Source organism: Rhinichthys klamathensis, unplaced genomic scaffold (assembly GCF_029890125.1).
Source record: "Rhinichthys klamathensis goyatoka isolate OS25496 unplaced genomic scaffold, OSU_Roscu_1.1 h1tg000523l_1, whole genome shotgun sequence".
Lineage (NCBI taxonomy): Eukaryota > Metazoa > Chordata > Actinopteri > Cypriniformes > Leuciscidae > Rhinichthys > Rhinichthys klamathensis.
In genome coordinates this window covers 1,380,444-1,402,711 of record NW_026607002.1, presented here as the reverse complement: position 1 = coordinate 1,402,711, position 22,268 = coordinate 1,380,444, and the positions used below count along the sequence as shown (strand labels likewise).

At 38.3% G+C, this 22,268-nt stretch overlaps 2 protein-coding genes across 3 annotated transcripts in view; both read left to right on the top strand.

Moving 5' to 3' along the window:
- LOC130073052 (gastrula zinc finger protein XlCGF57.1-like) overlaps nt 1-22,268 on the top strand; it is a 175,251-nt gene that overhangs the window by 70,589 nt on the left and 82,394 nt on the right. The window lies entirely within an intron of this gene.
- Nucleotides 1-22,268, top strand: part of LOC130073064 (gastrula zinc finger protein XlCGF7.1-like) — a 28,303-nt gene that overhangs the window by 3,423 nt on the left and 2,612 nt on the right. Inside the window, exons 1-3 of one of the 2 annotated variants that reach the window (XM_056238490.1) lie at nt 9,176-9,259; nt 13,613-13,726; nt 19,582-19,695. In XM_056238490.1, the coding sequence (XP_056094465.1) occupies nt 13,669-13,726; nt 19,582-19,695 (172 nt within the window). In that variant the 5' untranslated portion in view covers nt 9,176-9,259; nt 13,613-13,668. Of the gene's footprint in view, nt 1-9,175; nt 9,260-13,612; nt 13,727-19,575; nt 19,696-22,268 lie in introns of those variants that run through there. The other variant, XM_056238491.1, reaches the window with a different exon arrangement.

Below are 22,268 nucleotides of genomic sequence, written 5' to 3'. Positions count from 1 at the left end.
ATTTCTGATTCCTTAAAAAAAACAAAAACTTGGAGGCAAAATATATTTTGATTATGTGAATTACACTGCGCAAACCAAATACCCACCGGATGAAGAAGGGTTGGCTCTCAGTCTCCACAGTAGCCTACATAAAATATTCATTTTATTTTATTTTTCGTGTTCGCATTTATGAGAAAAAACAATGTTACAGGCGTGTTCTCCGTTACGGACGTGAGCGCTCTGAAAGCGGCACTAAAAGATGCTTTAAAACTTTCACTTCCAACAGAAAGCACAAAACCTTTCTTTAACCTAAATTTGGTTTTGTATTAATTGTATCTTAATTTTAATCAATGTGTCATCAACCAATTGCCTGGATTTAATAAATAAGTAGTAGTAAATATAGCAGACGATAGATAGGAAACAGAGGCGCAGGCGTGTGAACTGGAGCTCGTCACATAAATGAACCGAAACTCAGCATATAAGGTAGCCTACTTGCCTCACAGACATGTCTACTTTTAAACAGAACAATTCAAAACGAAAGAAAACAGACTAGACTGCTCTCTGCTTATTTAATCCTTATGAAATGTGCATTTCTCTCTTGCGCGTTCACTAGGCTACTGAAGATCGCGAGTCAGCATCGTCAACTTCATCTTAGCCGACAAAGAAAACACTTGTTTATTAATAAACAATTAAAATATCTCCTTGCTATATTTTACATATTCATAATCATTACTTTTGCCGGTTCTTTGTGAAGAACAGCGGTGGCTGTTACTGGCTATTTAAATCTGGCGGGTTTGATGTCTCGCAAATACAATGGTGCTGGTAGTGACGATTCTGTCTGACCAATCAGTGATCTGCAGTGTGTTCACGTCACATTTTAGTATCGGTACGGTACGCTTGGAACCTCGACAGAGGTGCTACCATTTAAAGCGAGCCGTACCGTGCCGTACCATGCAGTGGAAAAGCGCCACAAGTGAGCCGTACCGAGCCGAGCCGTACGTTACCATGCAGTGGAAAAGCGCCACAAGTGAGCCGTACCGAGCCGAGCCGTACGTTACCATGCAGTGGAAAAGCGCCATACGTCATTTCAGTGTCTACAGTTAAAGGCCCACTGTGGAACTTTTCAACCTTTATAATATATTACCAAAACCCATTGAGATGGTACATCGACTTACAATAGGTTGAATGACATGTCTGCCGAAGCCTGAAGGTGTCTGTATCGCTTTTACCAGCACTATGTAACTTCGGGTTTCGGGTAGGAACCCGAGCACAAAAAGAACTACAAAATTCGACCGCTTTACGGCATACGTCACTTCCCCCACCACCCCAACTTCCTCAAATTCTAACGTGAGAGCTCAACTCGCGTTTGATTACCGGCGTCTGTATGTTGTCGTCATGGCTGAATCAACAGCTACTCGGAAGAAAGCGAAGAAAGCAAAGATTTTGTCAGAGGAGACCAAAAAAAGAAAAAGGGAGAGTTTAAAATAAACATCGGCATAAAAGTGTATATATAATGTAATATTTACTGCGAATTCGTGTAACAAAACTGATATAAGTCACAACATACTGCCGTATACAAATGTAAATGTAAATGTTTTTTTCCTTTCAGCTCATATATGTTTGTATTTGTGTAAAAGGAAAAACAAACTGAAGACTACAAATAACGGAAAGTTAGTGTAGTGAGTTATATCAGTTTTGTTACACGATTTCCCGACTACTCGATTTCATCTCCAACCCATTGCAAAGAGATCCTGAAGACGTTAATTGTTTGCTTCAGGCCATCCTTAAAAATATTTTGGTTTGCAGTAACAGCAAAAAAAAAAAAAAAAAGGGTCGGTAGGTAGGTCTATATATTTTTTTTTCAAGATTCAATGTAAAAAAAAAAGGATAATTTTGGTCATGGTGATTAGGTCGGTATGAATTTAAACAAATTTGCATATCGTGACGTCACTGACTGGGTCTTCAACCCCCATGCCTTCGGGCGCACCATTGCGAACCTCATTCTGATACAGGTTATAGACCACAAACAATTTGAAATCTTTGTAAAAAAAAAAAACATATTTATTGCATTAATTCCAGCTGCATTCATTTGGAAAAAAATAGGCAGAATCAAAAGAAAAAAAGGAGCCACTAGATTTCAATGAAAGTGGATTTTCAGAGGGAAACAAATAAATTAAAATGACTAATCTCACCAGCGCCGCGCCGACCAATAAAACAGTGCGTTTGGCACCATTCGTTTACATTTGACCCATACTGTTACAAGCCCCCTTTCTGGTCTAGGGGCAGGAAAGGAGGGTAACAAAAAGTTGCAGGGAGAGAGTGAGAGATTTGACCCATAAACATCTGCTATTATTAACGGAAATCAGTGTGGTCAAATAGCTAGGCGCATTGTAGGAAACTATAGGCCGATTAAGTAGTCCTGACATATTATGGAATGGTCGATTTTCTTTTGTGCAATTTAGTACATTTCGGTATGGGATGTGCTGTTTTATTGGTCAGCGCGGCGCTGGTGAGATTAATTCGCGCCGCTCTGACCATTGGCTGGCGCAAGCAAACACTTCTCCTGCGCTGTCGAGTCTGTCGCGCTCGCGCGTCTCGGTCCATTGAGCCACGCAGATTACAAGTCAGCGCAGCGCGAACTCTGTAACACACCGCGCCGTTTCGTCCCCCTTTCGGTGTGTTTGGCTTCCCACACTTATGTGTGTTTGTTTGTCAGAGCCTGCAGTTGCTGTGTGACGCGCGTTCGCGGTGGGCATGTCATGACGAGCTGGACGCGCTCCGAGAAAAGGCCGTTAATATCGATTCCCTATTTGACCATTAAGAATTTCGAATAATGAGCGACTAAATGTAGGCTCATAGTCGTATTTCACAAGCAGCCGCGCCGCAGCCATCATCACCGAGCGCGAACCATTGACAGTGAATGAAACGAAACGAACGCACAGGCCATAGTGTGACATGCGTAAACCAATGGTGTAAACATAATCATAATAGATGACGCCACGGGTTTTTTATTTAAAAGAAAGAACGTAGCCTACGCAATTTATATTCACAATACTTACTATAATAAATGTATATTATTTTATTGCATTTGTATTAGTTGTTTGAAGAGTAAAAAAAAAATCGGTCGGTCTTAATGCAAGTTTACAACCGGCAAGTCGGTCGGACTAAAAGGGGAAAAAAATAAATAATTGGGTCGGTCCTAATTTGACAGGGTCGGTCGGGTTACGGCAAACAAGAATATTTTTAAGCATGGCCTCAGGTGTGTTTGATTAGGGTTGGAGATGAACTGTGCAGGACAGACGATCGGCAGGAGCAGGATTGGGCAACCCTTGTCAATGCGACTTACCTGATCAGACATTGTTTTCTGCATATGCTACTTTTATTCAATTTGTTTTCTTTATAGGATTTAAATTATTAATCTTATATTTATATTATTATTTTGGTCAGTAGTGAATCGATTAACTTTCTCCAACATACAAATCAAATGCCGTCTGCACCATAAAGACACGGGAGGTTGACCGGTTGACTGTTTGTTGACTTTTGCGACAATGCTGCGGCGCCTGTGGCCTCTAGGGGCACTAGACGTGAAAATTACAGGTCGAGCGCACCCTAGTGGCCAGAAAGTCCACAGTGTGCCTTTAAGTATGTGTATAAAAGGTTCTCAGACATAAAAACATTTGGGTCATTTGGGTCAAAATGGCCTGTAAAAACATCTTAATATCATTACAGATTAACTTTCCTTTCGGTTTCTTAATTTTTAAGGCCCAATAGGATTAATTTCCAGAGATATAGTGATCTCAATGTGGCTCTATGAGTAAACTAGTTCACATTTTCAATGACTGCACATTTTCTGAATAACATATAATGATAAAACTAGAAATATATCTAGTTTTTTTTTCTATCAACACAATTGAACATTCATGTCTGAGTGCCATAAATTGTATTTTTCTAAAGTTTGGTGTGCCCATAACTCTAAAAAGTAGCTGTATTCTCATTCTTAATAAACTTCTCTTTTCTTCATTTTAAAGTCCCTATCCCATAGTGTTGGTGCAGCCATGTTCTTGAAGGATAACTGTTATTATATTTATTTTAATAAACTATACGAAGGGAAAAACACACACATCATCTGTATTTTGTTGGACCGGATCCGGAACATTTTTATTTGGCATATTTCTATTTCCATCTGTGGAAAGCAGGTTACATAGATGTAAGCAGTTTGAGCGCACACCATTACAAACATTAAAGGAAAACTCCGGCGCAAAACGAACCTTTGGTCTAATAAAACATTGGTACCTAGTCAACCGTTATCTGAGATTTGTTTTCATGATAATCGAATGTAAAGAGTTTTATCTCTAAAAACTGTTTAGCGTATAACGCTAGTAATGGGGGCATATAATAAGTAAAAAGAAATCGCTAGTTTATACCACTAACAAGGCTCAAAATAGCCCCACACGAACACAGTAACATAATGAGGGTCCCTACATGCAAAACGAAGCATTGAGAACTTTGTAAGTGTACAGACCGTTTAATAAGAAGATAAAGATAAAGACAGTCCACTTCGTGTATACAGACAGGAGCCATCTTTGGAAAACAGTCTGGACTAGTCAAACCACGAACGCCATTCATACAGTTCAGCTCACTTAGCACGTCGTTCGTGGTTTGATTAGTCGAGACTGTTTTCCAAAGATGGCTCTTGTCTGTATACACGAAGTGGACTGTCTTTATCTTTATCTTCTTATTAAACGGTCTGTACACTTACAAAGTTCTCAATGCTTCGTTTTGCATGTAGGGACCCTCATTATGTTACTGTGTTCGTGTGGGGCTATTTTGAGCCTTGTTAGTGGTATAAACTAGCGATTTCTTTTTACTTATTAAATGCCCCCATTACTAGCGTTATACGATAAACAGTTTTTAGAGATAAAACTCTTTACATTCGATTATCATGAAAGCAAATCTCAGAGAACGGTTGACTAGGTACCAATGTTTTATTAGACCACAGGTTCATTTTGCGCCGGAGTTCTCCTTAACACTCTCACTTGCTCTCATACTGTACAGTATATCATTATAATAACAGAACACATGAAAACAGTGTTGCATTTACATGCCAAACATGAAACTCTGTAATTTCTCCAGTTTAAACTCTTGTCACTGGTTTAGTTATAACATCAGACACCATTTCTTCTTGTGGGGTAATACTCAATTGTCTTTGACATCACCCAATGAGTCCACTGATGATGCCACTCATTTTGTTTTGCAAATAAAAGCTCTTTTCAAAGTATTTGCATTAAATTCAGTGCATTACAAGAATTTTTTTTTTATTTTTTTTTTTATAAATGTACAATCCAATATGCAGCACAACGGACCACTTGCACTGAGCTTCGTGACGCACTTCCGCTTGGAAATAGTACGTCTCGCTTATTTCCGGTTATGTTTACTGCAATTTTTTATGTTTACTGTGTGCAGAATTTTCCAAACTTATGGGAACATGAAGTTTTAATCCAACCCAAGCCGATCTGAGAAAGCAGCGGGTGTTAAAATCCGCCGTTATTTCAGCACAGGGTGTCAGTGCTCGTCTAAACTAGTGACCGCGACGCTGAAGTGTGTGAGAAGAGATGAATAACATCAGTCAACATTAATCATTCTGTGTCATTTTTCAATGTCATTCTTTTCACCATTTACATGTTTATGCCCAAAATGCTATAATATTCAAAGTAGTTGACTCATTCTCCTCTACAATGTGTATGTTATTGATTAACCCTCTGGGGACCAGAGTGTTTTTGGGGCCCTTGGGATGTTTTGACATGCACTGACATTTGTGCTTTTTTCAGTTATTTATAAACATGTTAATGGCAAAGGTGTAAATTCACTCTATATAGCACAAACTTGGCATCCATGATATCTGAGCAACATGTATGTACATTTTTGTATTTTTAATAGAATAATGTTTATGCGTGGTTATTGAAAAAAATAAAAATAAAAGTTGCTGAAATAAGACCACAAAACACATATTGATTATTTCTTCACAAGACTTTTGAAAATTGTATCACATAGCCTAGAATATTTGCTCCAAAACTATGTGAGAATCATCCTGACTACTCATTCAGATAAGTCAATAAAGTCTTTTACATTTTTAATGACGTGTTTTGTTTGAGAAAGCTTTATGCAGGAGGCTTGATCTCTCATTAATATGTATGGCATTCCACACCTGAGAAAGACAAAGACCCTCCCATAATGGCCCTATTAGGTGCTATCAGGCCATATCATTACAGGAGCCTTGCACAAAGAATGAGGAGATTTAAAAAAAGAATGGCTTTTAGATTGTTTGGATTTATATAAGGAAAATACAGGGTGCATACGTCTGGACACTTCTATCACACACCCTTCACCATATAGACATGGTTTTATTTCAGTTCAAAGTTAGAGTTGGAAACATCTTGAAAAGAAAATTGTCTTTCTCCATAAATGTCTTAGTTTGATCATACATATTTCAAAGTTGAGGATTCATTATTTTGATATAGCTTGAACAAACACTATAACATCTTAGTTGATTAGTTTATTGACAAAACATAGGCCTACTATATATTTAACATATGAGCAGAAACTCCTAAAAAAGCTTATTTGATGTCTATTTTAGAGTAAAAACTTTATCCAAAACGAGAAATGTTGTCTGTTATTTAGTCTGTAACAGTGCGTATCTGTGCGTTCATTCATTCATTCATTCATTCATTCATTCATTCACACACACACACACACGATTCACATTTAACAGTATGCTATTTTTCCGTTTACAGACACTACGTTATTCTATATCGCGATTAGAACAAAGCACTTGCATAACACACTTACTTCTCAGCTGAATCTGTTCATCCTCGCAGTGAAAATAAATCCAGTGGTAAGTGTCCCAGGATTGTTCCTCATATAGCCGCGCAAGACGACAGTAGATTAATCTGACTAAAAAATAATGTGTGTTTTCAGAGTTTATGGGCGTTAACGCGTCTCAATGTGTTGCTTCACATATTTGCGTTTGAATAGCGCGTGCTCTCCGTGGGCGTGTCACATTACCAGGGATAATCAGCTGAGAGAACGATAATGAGACGGGCTGACACGTCTCTCTTTTTATATAGATGACATAAACGGAGAATAATAATTTTAGTTTTGAATCGGATCATTTAAAAGTACAAACTCAAATGATTTAAAAGATATATTGCTTATGGCTGGGTGAATAGTTTTAGCTGAGTTGTGTTGAAGATTAGAGACGTGCTCCAGAAAAAAAGTTCACGGTGACCGAGAGGCAGAACGCACACCCTGTTTATTTTCTTTATTTTACAAAAGCACAATATTTTATTTCGATTGTATGTGGGCACATAAAAAAGTAGACATTTAACAGATTATTTTCTCATATTTCTTAACTCTATATGAACAGAAATGATGGTAGTACTTTAAGTCTATTTTTCTGCTATGTGAAAAAAAACGAGCAAAACGCGCCCGCGCGTTTCTGGTCCCCAGAGGGTTAAATAGCCTAGCCTATTTAATATTGTTACAGGCACCTCGCAAGCATTCATTCATTCATCTATTTTAAAAGACTGGAGTACCGATAAACACCAGCGCACACAAGCAATCCTTTTAATAGTCAATTCCATTTAAAAATGTAAACCCAACAGGTATGAAATGTCAAAAAGAGAAAAAAAATCAATGCACAGTTGGAAAGAACATATTTATAGGAAGATTTCAGCAGGCTCAAAATAATTAATACAGAGATCATTATTCATTGTTTTAATCAACTGGCAGCCATAAAACATAGTGATAATCTGCATTCTCATGTATGTATGTGCGCTTGACCGCTCTAACCGGAAACTCCTGATATGTACTAACTAGAACGTGGAAGTAGTTGTGCAAGTAGTCCACTCACTGAATACCGTTAATTGATGTAGTGATTGTATAGATCAAGTAAACAAATTTGAATTTGAAAGTTCTTCCCGTCTTCATTAACTCCAGGCATATCAATAATAGGGAAGCATCTAAATATCATAATAATAATATATTTTATATATAGTTATCAACTTGGTAACAAATAAATAATATTTCAAAAATAATATTTAAATGTTTTATTATTACATATATATTATCCTAAATCGAACACACGTGGCGAGATAAATTGTGTTTGTATAATATCAGCCAAGATAACATAAATATCTTAATCTATGAAGGTAATGTAGTTTAATATGGTTTCCCCCAGTAGAGGCGCTCGAGCAACCGAAGCAATGACACACATCCGAGTCTAGGAGAAGAAGAGAAGTGAGCGAGGGAAGGGAACATAAACGTGAGAAGTGGAACACAGCCGTTCATTCTGCTCTAAATCTGCTGTTTTACAGACTGTAAGTACATTCATTTGATCATTTATTTGGAGAAATCTAAATCCAAACGACTAAACGAGTCCGTTCATTTAGTAAATTAACGTTAACAGTTACCCAGAAATGAATAGAGATGAACCGACTGATGTTGTTCACTACGCTCGTGAAACAAAAAACAGTCAGTAACGAGTTTACATCACATTACAATTTGTAAAGATTATGATTTGTGTTTTAATTGTATTTAATGAACACATGAATCATGGTAAAATGAGTTTTAGATGAAAGAGCAACGTAAAAATAAACTAGAGAAGTCGATTTTTTCTAAATAGTTGTTTGATCAAAACACTTTAAGCTGAATATTATTCAGAGAATATAATTCAGTGATTGTAAGTATGATGATCATCTGCTAAATGCTGGGGAATATTCCCATCTTCCCACAGGAGAAGAAGAAGCAAGCAGGAGGAATTACTCCAGGAGAAACTACGGACATACTATTGTAAAGATGGAGATTGAGGAAGAACCCTGCAGAATAAAAGATGAAGATACAGAGGAACAAATAGGTTGGTGTTTTCCTTCATTCTGTTATAGTGCCCCTATTATACTATTTTAAAGGCTCCGAATTGTGTTTTGGAGTCTCTTACAATAGGTTTACATGCATCAAAGGTAAAAATAAAAAATAAAACTTATTTTCTCATAATATGCATTGCACATCATCACCACATTTTTCACATTATTCTCAAACGACTCGTCCGATTATTAAGTCTCTCTAAATCCCTCCTTTCCGCAATCTACTCTGCTCTGATTGGTCAGATGGCCCAGTCTGTTGTGATTGGTCTACCTCTTACAGCGGATATCTGAAAAGAAATGCACATTGCCATAACTGAACCTCAGCTCCGGAGGCTTCCTAAAGCTCAGTGATTGTACACACTGTAAGTAATAATGGTGGTGATTTTACCATATCAATCCGAGTGCAAGTCTGATGATAAAACATTGGAACAACTAGTTGTTTAACCCAAACCTTCATTGCAAGGACGACTTGAGCAGGACTTTTCTCAGTGATGCGTTACTCAGTTTGAGGGACATTATGAGGTTGGAACTGTAATTCTTCACCATCAGCATTTAGAAGTGTATGTTTATCAACAAACCATATATTTCTAATTTATTGCGGTGCACATGCAGGAACTGTATCAATAACAGCGCATACATTAGTCGAGCACTAACGTGAATGACTGATGTAACATTAAAGTTTGTACAAACAAATCTTTCTCCATTTTTATCATTACTCAAAGTTAGAACTAGAGGTTGACCAATAGATGGCCATCTTTAAATATCTACACAAACACCATATTATTGATAAACACGTATGTATATTTTATTTATACTCACACTTTATTTGCTTTTATTTTAGAACACTTGATTATCTTATCAAAATTACAAAAATATGTGTTACAGTGACAATAAAGTAACTGAAATCAAATGCGTTTCTGATTTGTTTATATGTTTCTGTCGACTGCATGACGATACAGTTTGCTTTCTCACATCACTAGCTTTAAATATGTAACTTCGCTGCATAACGAATCCATAAAAGCCAACTAATGCAAATAGATGGTAACAATCGTGACATTAAACATATGGGTCGGACTTGCGTGTGTTTTTGTCACTTTAACCACTTGAGGTACCGTATTTTCCGCACTATAAGGCGCACTTAAAAGCCTTTAATTTTCTCAAAAAACGACAGCCCTGTTTTCGGCCGAAGTCCACAGTAGTTGATTGTCGAGTTCGCGCGCGCGCGATCAAACCTCAAGTGGATAGTTTATCTCATAGACATGTCTATGGTTTATCTGATTCGGATGAACTATCCATTTGAGCTGATATTCTCAGAACACCACACAGCACCGTCATCGGCTGACAGCTGACAGTCTGAGTCTCCACTGTTGCTTAGTTACCAATGATCGCGCACTCGACAATCGCCTACGGTGGACTTCGACCGAAAACAGGAAGAAAATACGGGTATGTGAGCTGGCTGAATAAACATCATTTTTATTCATATCTTTCACATTTACCGCAGTCAGATTCACCGTGTTCACTCACATGGCTGTGCACTTGTAATGACACATTAAGGTTGTTAAGAGGCTAAAAGCAGGTTTAAAACTTGCCCCGTTTAAGTCACCAAAAGTGCAAATTTTAAAAAGAGGATAACACTGTGTAGGCAACACCGGTTTTTGTCGTTGTTATCTGTACTGACAGCACTCCAAATTTACAAAAAATGAGCTCAATGTTAAAATTGACCGGAGTTCTCCTTTAACGTTTGAACAACGTTACCATGGGAGTGAACGGAGTTGTCAGAACGCTTAATAAAGTTTGACTTTATCTGACTGTTTTGTTGACATTTGTTGACATCTAGTGGATGCATAATGCAAACCCAGTCAAACGTTTGACTGCAGTATCTTATGCGCTAATCCGGTGCGCCCTATATATGAAAAATGTTCTAAAATAGGTAATTAATTGAAGGTGCGCCTTATAATCCGGTGCGCCGTATAGTGCGGAAAATACGGTACTAAATAGCGTCCTCTCAGCCTCAACGGCAAACATACTGCTGTTCTCCTCTAATGCAGCATCTAGTCAACAAATTAATTACTTCATAATGATATGAAAACCCGTACAGTAATGTACTGTATAACACACTGTTTTATTGTCTGTTTTAAATCCACATCTGAAGTGTCCAGCTCTGTGCAGCATCATGTGTCAAAACAAACTCCATGAGGTGTCAGTGTTAGTTTTTTTTTTGCCTCTTTTTATTTTTTATTGTGCACTTTTGACTTGCATTCACAGACAGCTATATTACACACTGCATGGAAGGTAATATTTGAAAAAGCATAATAGCGATTCTTTAAAGACTACTGAGGAACACTAGCTGTGCGTTCACACCGCCGCTGGCGAGAGCTAATTTTCCTGCCAACGACGCCGTGGAAAGATTCGTGGATGCTCTGACGTAGATCGAATGCTTGGTCTTTTTTAAAACTTTATACGTTAACCTCATGGAATCTTTCAAATGTGAAAGTAATAAATTGATCGATGGAAAGAACTTAACAATTATAGTGACATGTTTGCTAACTAAATTCACCAATTAAAAGCCATTTGTGTGGTGTGGTTAAGTGCTAATCTAATTTGCATTCCCGCTAAAAAAAAAAAGAGTTCTAGCACGAAAATCTTGCCTATAAATAGTGTTGCGCTAGCCTGGTTAAAACCAGACCATTCTCAGTTGTAACTGAGTTATGGTCTGGCAAAGCGTCATAGACAAATCATTTCCAGAGGGCCGTCACCAACGGACGTCGCGGATAGACCTAAACCCAATCAGAGCGATGAAGGAGATGACGTATGCAGAGCGGCGGAGAAACATCATGTCTTTAATTGCTCATTGTTGCAGTTGGTCTGACACTCCCAGACATGTTGGCATGGTTGGTTGTCTTTGCGCTTGGCCCCGATACATTAATTTTATTATTTATAAGGTGAAATACAAATCCAAACGAATAAACGAGTCGGTTCATTTAGTGAATCACTCAGAAATGAATCGAGATGAACCGACTGATGTTGTTCATTATGCTCGTGTTACGTGAACTTGTTACTGACTTTTTTCACATTACAATTTGTGAAGATTATTAGTTGTTATTTTAATTAATGGTTAAATTAATCATTGTAAACAGAATTTTGAATGCATGTACATCATATTTGATGAAAGAGCAACATTACAATTAGGGCTGCAACTAACGATTATTTTGATAATCGATTAATCGGGCGATTATTTTTTCGATTAATCGGGAAAAAAAATTCAATTAGATTTTTTTGTTAATTCACTAAATAAAACCCGGTTACACTTTATTTTAAGGTGTCCTTGTTACAGTGTAATTATATATTTAAGTACAGAGTAATATTAAGTAACTACATGTACTTATAGGAATAGGGTATGATAAGGATTTGGTTGAGGGTTAGTTGCATGTAATTATGCATAATTTACTGTTATTACTACAGTAAGTACATGTAACATATGTAACAAGGACACCGTAAAATAAAGTGTTACCTAAAACCCTAAATTAGGATATTTATGTGTAAAAGTGTACTTTAAAAAGTGCAAAAGCCACACATTTTTAGTTTTAGTAATATCAATATTTGCATTGTTTTTAATGATAATTGCTGATGGCAAGTTGACAACCATGATTAATGTAAAAAAAAACATTTATATCAACATATTGTTTTAACACAATTTTTGTTAAAACAAATTTACACAGACATGTTGTTCAGATGTGAAGATATAAACTAAAAACATCTCAAATATATAATTCATTTAATTTTTATTTAAAATTAATTGAATTATAAGGATACATTGATAAAATAAAGAAAGAAAGACTGAAAACAAGCGTGTGAACGTAGAGCCGCAGTAGATCGCGTTTGAAAAACAATTAAAACTTAATAGACAAATGCAGTAAATAGAGAACGTAATGGAGGTACGCAGCAAGCTAACAGGCTTGATTAAAAAGACAGGAAAAATGATGCATTAGTGCACAAGCATTCGCTGAAAACCATTGAGTACAGTGAGTGACTAAAACAATCTTTTACTGCTGCTGTTATTAACTGCCTTTATATTTAGTGCTTCGCTTTGTAAAGACCGTTTTAATTTAACCTATTTCTGCGGTAGCGCTATTTTAATCCTTCACTTATGTTGCGAGCAAACTGATTGCGCAACCTGATGCTCGAGACAAAATACAGACATCCCAAGTGTCCCGGAAGTTCTGGGAGTCACCCGCATATTGATAGCGGCTTATGCGGCTCCCTGATGCCCGCAAATTAGTTCAAACTCCCGGGATTTGAGCGCGCATGCGAGACAGAAGAGACTGTGCTCCAAACCGTGTAGCGCGCGCGTGCGGCAGAGCAACGGAGGGAGAGAGACCTTGCGTATGTGCCTCAGGAAGCGCGTGTAAAACAGAGAGCATCCTGATTGGCCTGTTTCAACCAATCACCAGTAAACGCTCACCGTGACGTAAGCAGACCAACTAATCGATAATGACATTCGCTGACAACGATTTTCATAATCGATTATCGATTTTATCGATTAGTTGTTGCAGCCCTAATTACAATCAACTAGAGAAGTCGAATTGTTTCTAAACAGTTGTTTTTATCAAAACACTTTAAGCTGAATATTATTCAGAGAATATAATTTAATGATTGTAAGTGTGATGATCATCTGCTAAATGCTGGGGAATATTCCCATCTTCCCACAGGAGAAGAAGAAGCAAGCAGGAGGAATTACTCCAGGAGAAACTATGGACATACTATTGTAGAGATGGAGATTAAGGAAGAACCCTGCAGAATAAAAGATGAAGATACAGAGGAACAAATAGGTTGGTGTTTTCCTTCATTCTCTTTAATGACTGATGAGGAACATTAAGATGAAAACTGACATATATCAATACATCCGAAACTTCGTAGACCTACTTGCATTTTAAAAACGTAACACCCGTGTGTATTTGTGTGAGTGTCTGTGAAGAGCGTAAAATGTTTCTATTACAATTGTTTTTGCAGCGTTGAGTGTTGTAGCCAATCACAGACATGTTTGCTGAGCATGTGAATGCAATGGCCAATCAGAGTGCGTTTAAGTCATCTCGTAAAGATCGTTATTACGTGTTGAACGCACATGAACGCCACCACATTGTCGTAAATACGAGTGGGAAGCTCAGGACTTTCTTTAAGCCCTGATCTTGAGTCCGAAAAGAGTTGTGTGCGTGTCAGTGAGAAACATGGCTGAATACCACAATACTTAAAGGTATTTAGCAGTGATATTGTCTGGCTTTTCTATTTACAGCAAAGTAAGCTAATTGCCTGCACAGAATATGATGGCATTATAATATAACAATGTAATATGTAACGATAAAGTTTGCAGTGGCTACATAAATTAATTATAAACATTTAAAAAAACAAATTACACCTGCTGCACATTTCTTTGGTCTTCATTTTCAAGTGTAAGAACCTTACTGTATTTTTGTGTAATTAATTGAGAGAAAGTGACTTGAACCCACCTGCCCTCGTGAGGTTTTGGAAGTTTTGGAAAAGTCATGGTAAATATTTCAAAAATATTTATATAATCAAATATGTTTAAGGGATAAAATTAGTTAAACAAACTACAATACTTAATGTTCATTCGATCCATCCGACTGCACCATTTCCATTAGATTTAGTTTTGCAGCGTTGAGCATTATAACCAATTGCACACTTGAGTTTATGGGTGTGATGACCAAACAGAGGCATTCAGATTAGTCATTAGGGCTGTCACTTTACGTTCGAAAATCGATTGCACAATCGATCGGACCAACCAAAAAAGTTTCGAAAACGAAAATAGGGAATCGATTTTAACGATGTGCAACGATTTACCAAAAATGTGTTTTAGGTGGACAGATCAATACAGTACACAGAACATTGAGGATGTTGGAAAATAACAATGTCTTTTCTGTTAACCAAATGCTTTTTAATATTCGCTATTACTTCAATGCAAGTGAACAAGCGCCCCGTTATTTGTTGCGTAGTGACGTGTGTGTTCAAGTAAGCCAGAAATGCGCAGATTCTGCGCAATATGCTGTATTTAATATATCATGAGGACTCACGAGTTGCGTATTTGCACTAAATCCGTGCAGATTTGGCTTACACGAACTTCCCCAGCAAAGAAAGTGAGTAAACATAGAAACACGCCAGATTGGCTCGTGATTTGACAGCGTTTCCCGCCAAAGTTCATTTTTACCCGCATTTGTCCGGTTGGAGGGTGTTAATTTCAATCCCTGAATGTTGAATGAGATTGATCGGTATTTGAAGCACATTTGTTTTATTTACAGAACTACATAATTGCACTTATCGCCCTTACGGTTTCCCCAAAGATAAATAAATTATAGCAGTTAAATATATTTACATGTGTTACTCTTCACAGTTCCTGATAGTTCATGCAGTAAATTCATGTGTTTAAAAGCAAAAAGTGTTTCACGTTGGGTCTTAAAAAAAAAGTCCTGCTTTTTTCACTCGCACAATCACATTCCTGAACACCATGTAATTAAAACATTCATTGTGTGACAGATGTTCTGACTATAACAGCCGTTTTCACTCAGTCAGAGAGATTGTGCTGCGGCTAAGCTGAAGTTTCAACTTCACTTTTTATAAAAGGAGGAAGCAAACTTTAGTTTTAGCCTATATCATTAACCCGCAAACTTTAGTTTTAGCCTATATCATTAACCCATTTATAATTGAAATTAATCTTATTCAAAATATGAATGAGTTCATTTACTTGCATTTAACATGTTTTTATTTATATACAATGACTTTTGTCAATATAATTTGATTCGGATTCGTCTTGTCTTTGTTAATAATTTACTAATTTCACTTATTTACTGGTATTGGTACTGATTCTTAATTTTGGTGTATTTTATTTTCGAACTTATTTCTTGTATCTAACTTGTCCTTTATTTGAATTATGGGAATTTATTCTAGATCGTATGGATGTGAATGTTTTGAAACATGAGTTTCGAAGACCTCATTTCACAAATGAAGATGGAAACGCAATCACTTCACAGACTGAAAAGAATTTCATGCAGAAAAGTGCTGGAAAAACTAGATTCAAAAGATATTTAACCTGCTCTGAGTGTGGAAAGAGTTTCACAAATAAATCACACCTTACAAAACACATGAGAATTCACACTGGAGAAAGACCGTTCTCATGCTCTCAGTGTGGAAAGAGTTTCGGGAGCAAAAGTACTCTTGAAGATCATCTGCACACTCACTCTGGATTGAGATCATTCAGCTGTGATCAGTGTGATAAAGCATATGTTGTGGCATCAAGCTTAAGAAAACACATTAAAGTTCATGCTGCTGTGAAGCCTCATGTTTGTTCGTTTTGTGGAAAGAGTTTTTCACTAAAGCAGGCTTTAAAAGAGCATGAGCGTATTCATACTGGTGTGAGACCTTATGTGTGCTCTCACTGTGGGAAGACCTTCACTAGATCCAGCAACTTAAAATCACACCAGAGAGTTCACACTGGAGAGAAACCGTACAAGTGCTCACAATGTGGAAAGAGTTTCACCCAATCATCTAATATAAATTATCATAAGAAAAAGCATTGCCTAACGCTGCCTAAATGAGCATATTTTCATGTTTTATTAAAGTGCCCCTATTATGGATTTTTGAAAATGACCTTTCATGCAATGTGTAATGTAGCTGTATGTGAATGTAAACAGTCTGCAAAGTTTTGAAGCTGAAAGTGCAGCATAAATAAAAGTTATTGTATCTCAAAGGAAAGAGTCGACTCTAAACTGTCCAAACGAGTCATTTGGAGTTCGAATCTATTTTCGGACAGGACATCTGGCTGTAGCTTGTTAGTATGGATATCATGTCGTCAAGACACGCTGTGCTCTCCGCTGTGAAAGAGAATTCGGTTTATTTTCACCTCCAAAGGATGAGGATGAGTGGTTAAAATTCATCTTTACCATGATACCACAGCAGTATAATCCCAAACTTTTGCAGTGTTCCCTTCATTTTACTGACGACTGCTTCTCAAATCTCGGAGTTCAATGTGGGATTCGCAAAACGCTTGCTCAAGAAAAATGGGTCAGTCAGTTCCCAGTTTATTTGGACCAACAGCCCACCTGGAGTTTGCCAAAAGGCGCCTGAAGGACTCTCAGACCGTGAGAAACTAAATTCTCTGGTCTGATGAAACAAAGATTGAACTCTTTGGCCTGTATGGCAAGCATCATGTCTGGAGGAAACCAGACACCGCTCATCATCACCTGGCCAGTACCATCCCAATACCAGTGAGGCTGGGAGACTAGTCAGGATCGAGGGAAATATTAATGCAGCAATGGACAGAGACATACGTGATGAAAAACTTCTCCAGAGCGCTCTGGACCTCAGACTGGGGCGACGGTTCCTCTTCCAACAGGACAACGACCCTAAGCACACAGCCAAGATAACAAAGGAATGGCTACGGGCCAACTCTGTGAATGTCCTTGAGTGGCCCAGACTTGAACCCGATGGACCATCTCTGGAGAGATCTGAAAATGGCTGTGCACCAACGCTCCCCATCCAACCTGATGGAGCTTAAGAGGTTCTGCAAAGAATAATGTGAGAAACTGCCTAAAAAATGTGTGCCAAGCTTGTAGCATCATACTCAAAAAGACTTGAGGCTGTAATTGGTGCCAAAGGTGCTCCAACAAAGTACTGAGCAAAGGATGTGAATACTTATGTACATGTGATTTCTTTTGGTTTAATAAATTTGCTAAGATTTCAAACAAACTTCTTTCACTTTGTCATTATGAGGTGTTGTTTGTAGAATTTTGAGGAAAATAATGAATTTAATCCATTTTGGAATAAGGCTGTAACATAACAAAATGTGGAAAAAGTAAAGCACTGTAAATAGTTTCCGGATGCACTGTACACTTGTTAAGGCTGATGGTAAGGAATTACAGTTCCAACCTCATAAAGTACCTCAAACTGAGTAGTTGTATTACTGAGAAAAGTCCTGCTCAAGTCGTCCTTGTTTTAGCAAGGTTAAACCAACTTTGGCTAAACCAAAGTACTGGTTTAGCTCCGCATTACTTGAGCGAGCTCTTAGCGCATTATAGTCCTTCACATCTATTGGCTTCTCAAAATTTCGGCCAGTTGATAATACCTAGAATATCAAAATCGACTGCAGGCGGTAGATCCTTTTCCTATTTAGCACCAAAACTTTGGAACGGTCTTCCTAACATTGTCAGGGAAGCAGACACACTCTGTCAGTTTAAATCTAGACTAAAAACACATCTCGTTGACCTGGCATACACATAACACACTATAGACTTCTATAATTCAATGTTAGGCTGCATAGGTTAGATCAGCCGTAGTCTCGCGTAGCCAGACCTTCAGACTGACGGCTGAAGGTCTGGAATTCATAGCAGCTTTCTTTGGCCAAGGCCCGCCCATAAGGCCGTTTGACCGACATGTCAAACAACCAATTACAGTTCGTTTCGTTCAGCATCACGTTTCGGGGCGTGGAAATGTCCCCACAACAACAGACCGGCGTGCAACAAGTCAGTCAGCATAGAAAATCAAAGGAGAAGAAAACTTCAAGAGTCTATGCCGTGAACCTCGCATACTTTTGAGAATCCTACGTTTAGCTGATCTTGATAAATGCTCATTGTCACTCATGTAAACACAACAGTTTTTCTTCCGCAATCACACGTCTGCGCTTTGTTTCCCGGCGGACCGAAAATAAACACGACACTCTCGCCCCCCGGAAATCCGATAGAATTCAACCAATCAGATGACGACTTCGACATTCCTGAAGTGTTTCCAGTTAAGTGTACCATATGCATCAGACGTTTAGCCAACGTTCCGTGGGCGTGACGTCTGAGGCTGAGACTAGATCAGCCGGAACCGGGAACACTTCCCATAAATCCTGATGTACTTGTTACATCATAAGAAGAATGGCGTCTACGCCAATATTAGTCTCTCTGTTTATCCCGAGGTTTACCGCAGTCCGCCGGATCCAAGTCATATCCAGATCTGATGAAGGACCTGCGTCTGGACACATTCTCTCTCACACACACACACACACACACACACTCACACTCCAGATCTGACGAAGGACCTGCGCCTGGACACGACGACAACGCAGTCCTGTGTGTGAGAAGTGACTAGTCCCTCCCCTGTGAAGGCCTCCTTCCCTTCCCTTAACCTCTGTACAGATAAAACATCTGAATAATTCCGGTCCACGTGGCTGCGCGGAAGCGATAAAAAAATTCAGTATTATAAAATTTTCAACTCTTGCACCTTGGAACCCATTTCATGGTTTACGTTCTCGAGCCACCAGGCACTGTTTTGTGCAAATGAGCGGCCAGATCGCATCAGGGGTTTTCTGCTAGAACGGTGTCTTGTTAGCGGCCCCTTAAGTTAATAACTAATGATGGTTGTGTCGGAAGTGAATCAATCAAAACTAACTTTAGCTGGACAATAACTTTATTCTAGAGCTGCTGTAAAGCCAAAACAATCTCTTAATTTAATTTCCTATTATCACTGTAAAGGTGCTTTTAAACAATCTATATTGTTAAAAGCGCTATATAAATGAAGGTGACTTGACTAAATGAGCAACAACGACCACAATTCACTCCTTCAGTCAGTGAAGCTCCCACAGCCGTTCATGAGAGTTTAAATGCTGGGGAATATTCCCATCTTCCCACAGGAGAAGAAGAAGCAAGCAGGAGGAATTACTCCAGGAGAAACTACGGACATACTATTGTAAAGATGGAGATTAAGGAAGAACCCTGCAGAATAAAAGATGAAGATACAGAGGAACAAATAGGTTGGTGTTTTCCTTCATTCTCTGTAATGACTGATGAGGAACATTACGATGAAAACTCACATATATTTTACTTACATTTTAAAAACGTAACCCCCGTGTGTATTTGTGTGAGTGTCTGTGAAGAGCGTAAAATGTTTCTATTTACAATTGTTTTGCAGCGTTGAGTGTTGTAGCCAATCACAGACATGTTTGCTGAACATGTGAACACAATGGCCAATGAGAGTTAACCTAAGTTAGTCAGAAATTAAGAATCCGCTCAATAGACCTTATTCAGAGCAGCACAGCGACGGGTATGAAAGCGAGGCTGTGAGAGAAAGACTTGCCGTGTTTTCAAAGGCATCTGCTGTAAGACGCTGAATAAAGCTCTTAAAGGGACAATGTGTACTTTTTTAGTTATTTTATTATCTAAAATCAGTGGGTCTCATTCATGAAACATTCGTAAATATACGAGTAAATATAAGAGTGATTTGCGCGTAAAGACACCTTCCCGAAAACTCCTCTCCTGATTCACAAATACTTCGTAAACGTCAGATGTGATAGTGAAATGTGTGTGTGTGTTAATGAATTCCAATCAGTCGTAAATGGGACGCGCGTGCACGCTCATTCTCAATTACCATAAATCCCGCCCATTAAATCCGACTGAACTATATATGGGCATCATATTATGACACCAAACGAAGGTTTTCAACATGTCTTCTCAAAAACGAATGAAAAAGAGAAATTTCTCAGATGCAGAAATCGGAAGTTTTATTATCAGAAGTTCATTCAAAACACCACATTTTATTTTCAAGCTTAGGCTACATAGTGGCGTATCAGGTACTAAAGAAAAGCAAGCTTGGCAGCATATTACAGATGCAGTTAATGGAGTTTCATATGTTAATCAAACAGTCCCAGAAGTAAAAAGAAAAACCGTATGTAATTACTATATATAATATTTTTTCAAAATGCTGTGTAAATATGTACCCGATTAAGGTGAATTAAAATGCAGCCTTAGTTATTAATGAGCAAAACGTTCGGATGTCAAACTCACTATTTACGCGTGGCTGGGAGCAGGTGTAGATTTCTATCGTACCAACTAACATTTGGAAAATACGAACATTTTAATAAATCCGAACATTTACGCCAGAACCACTTTACACACGATTTACACAAATTCGTTCTGCTCGAGTTACATGAATGAGACCCAATATTCATAAATGTCCTCAATGGTGTACAAATACCTATGCCAATTATCTGACTTATCCTTGTAAACAAAGAATTTATTATCTTTATATACATGGGACGGGTAGGTCCACAGAGGCTTCCATGTAGTTCCGCCATCTTGAAAAACTATAATAGTAGAGAGGGACAAAAAGTACTTGGCCAACGCCTTTCCACAACGCGTTTTCGTTCAGAGCCAGCGTGACGCTTCACTGCCCCGGCAAGTTTAAAAGGCTGCATTGCACTGTTATTTCCAGACATATGCCGAGCTACAGGAGAAGAAATCCTCGTCGCCAAAAATTTCCAAAATGGAACGTAAAAGGAAACGTGACCGGAGATTACAAAAAGCAAGAGTTAATATATAACAAACCTGGAGGAAGGAAGGAACTCGACGAAGTGCTATTTGAAGACATCCTGTCATAGCTTTTTGGTACTTAAAGGCTACCGTAGATGCAACGCGCATTTTTAAAAGCGAGGCGCTGGAGAGCACAATTCGTTTAAATGCAAAATACAATTTCACCGCTAGATGGGAGAAATTCCTATCCTGGTTAAAACCAGACCATTCTCAGTTGTAACTGAGTTATGGTCTGGCAAAGCTTCATAGACAAATCCTTTCCAAAGGGGCGTCACCAACGGACGTAGCTCAACCAATCAGAGCGATGAAGAAGATGACGTATGCAGAGCGACGTTCGTCTGTTATAGAACACCTTAGTTTGAATAAACGAGCAGACACTGATTAGCTACTTGCTCTACGTTTATTTAAAATTAACAGCAAGACAACTAGAAGTGAATGTGCTTTCCATTAAATAAATCACACACAGTACACCTTAACAAAAAAAACTTTGCAATGAACTTTGCAATTTAGACGCACATGCTCGGGCAGATTCGGCTTGAAGTCGGTCATCCTCGGACGCGGCGCCACGCGCGCTGTTACAAAAAAAAGCCGTGTACACAGCCAAGCGAAATGGGGTCTTGCGCACCGAACGCGTCATTTTTGTATAAACAAGGCTTTACTCCGTGTCAGCAAGCCTTGTAAGGAGATCTCTAATATTTCTCTTCTTGGGAGGGGGTGCACAGACCTCTCCCGAATCATCTCCAGCAGTAGCAGCCTCCGAAGCACCACTAACTCCGCCTCCGTTTCCCTCGTAAGCTGATATTAGTATTTAAACATTCTCTATGATAAAAAATGTTTGTGAAAAAAATATTTTAATAACATGGTTTTGGCGGTTATAGAGTTCTAATGACGGTGTTCAACTATAACCGTCACACCCCTAGTTCTACGGCGGCATCCATCTTTGTAAATGTACAAAATCTGCTTCACCATCGCTGTGCTGTCGTCATCGTGTAAAGCCCGCCCCAACGTTTCTGATTGG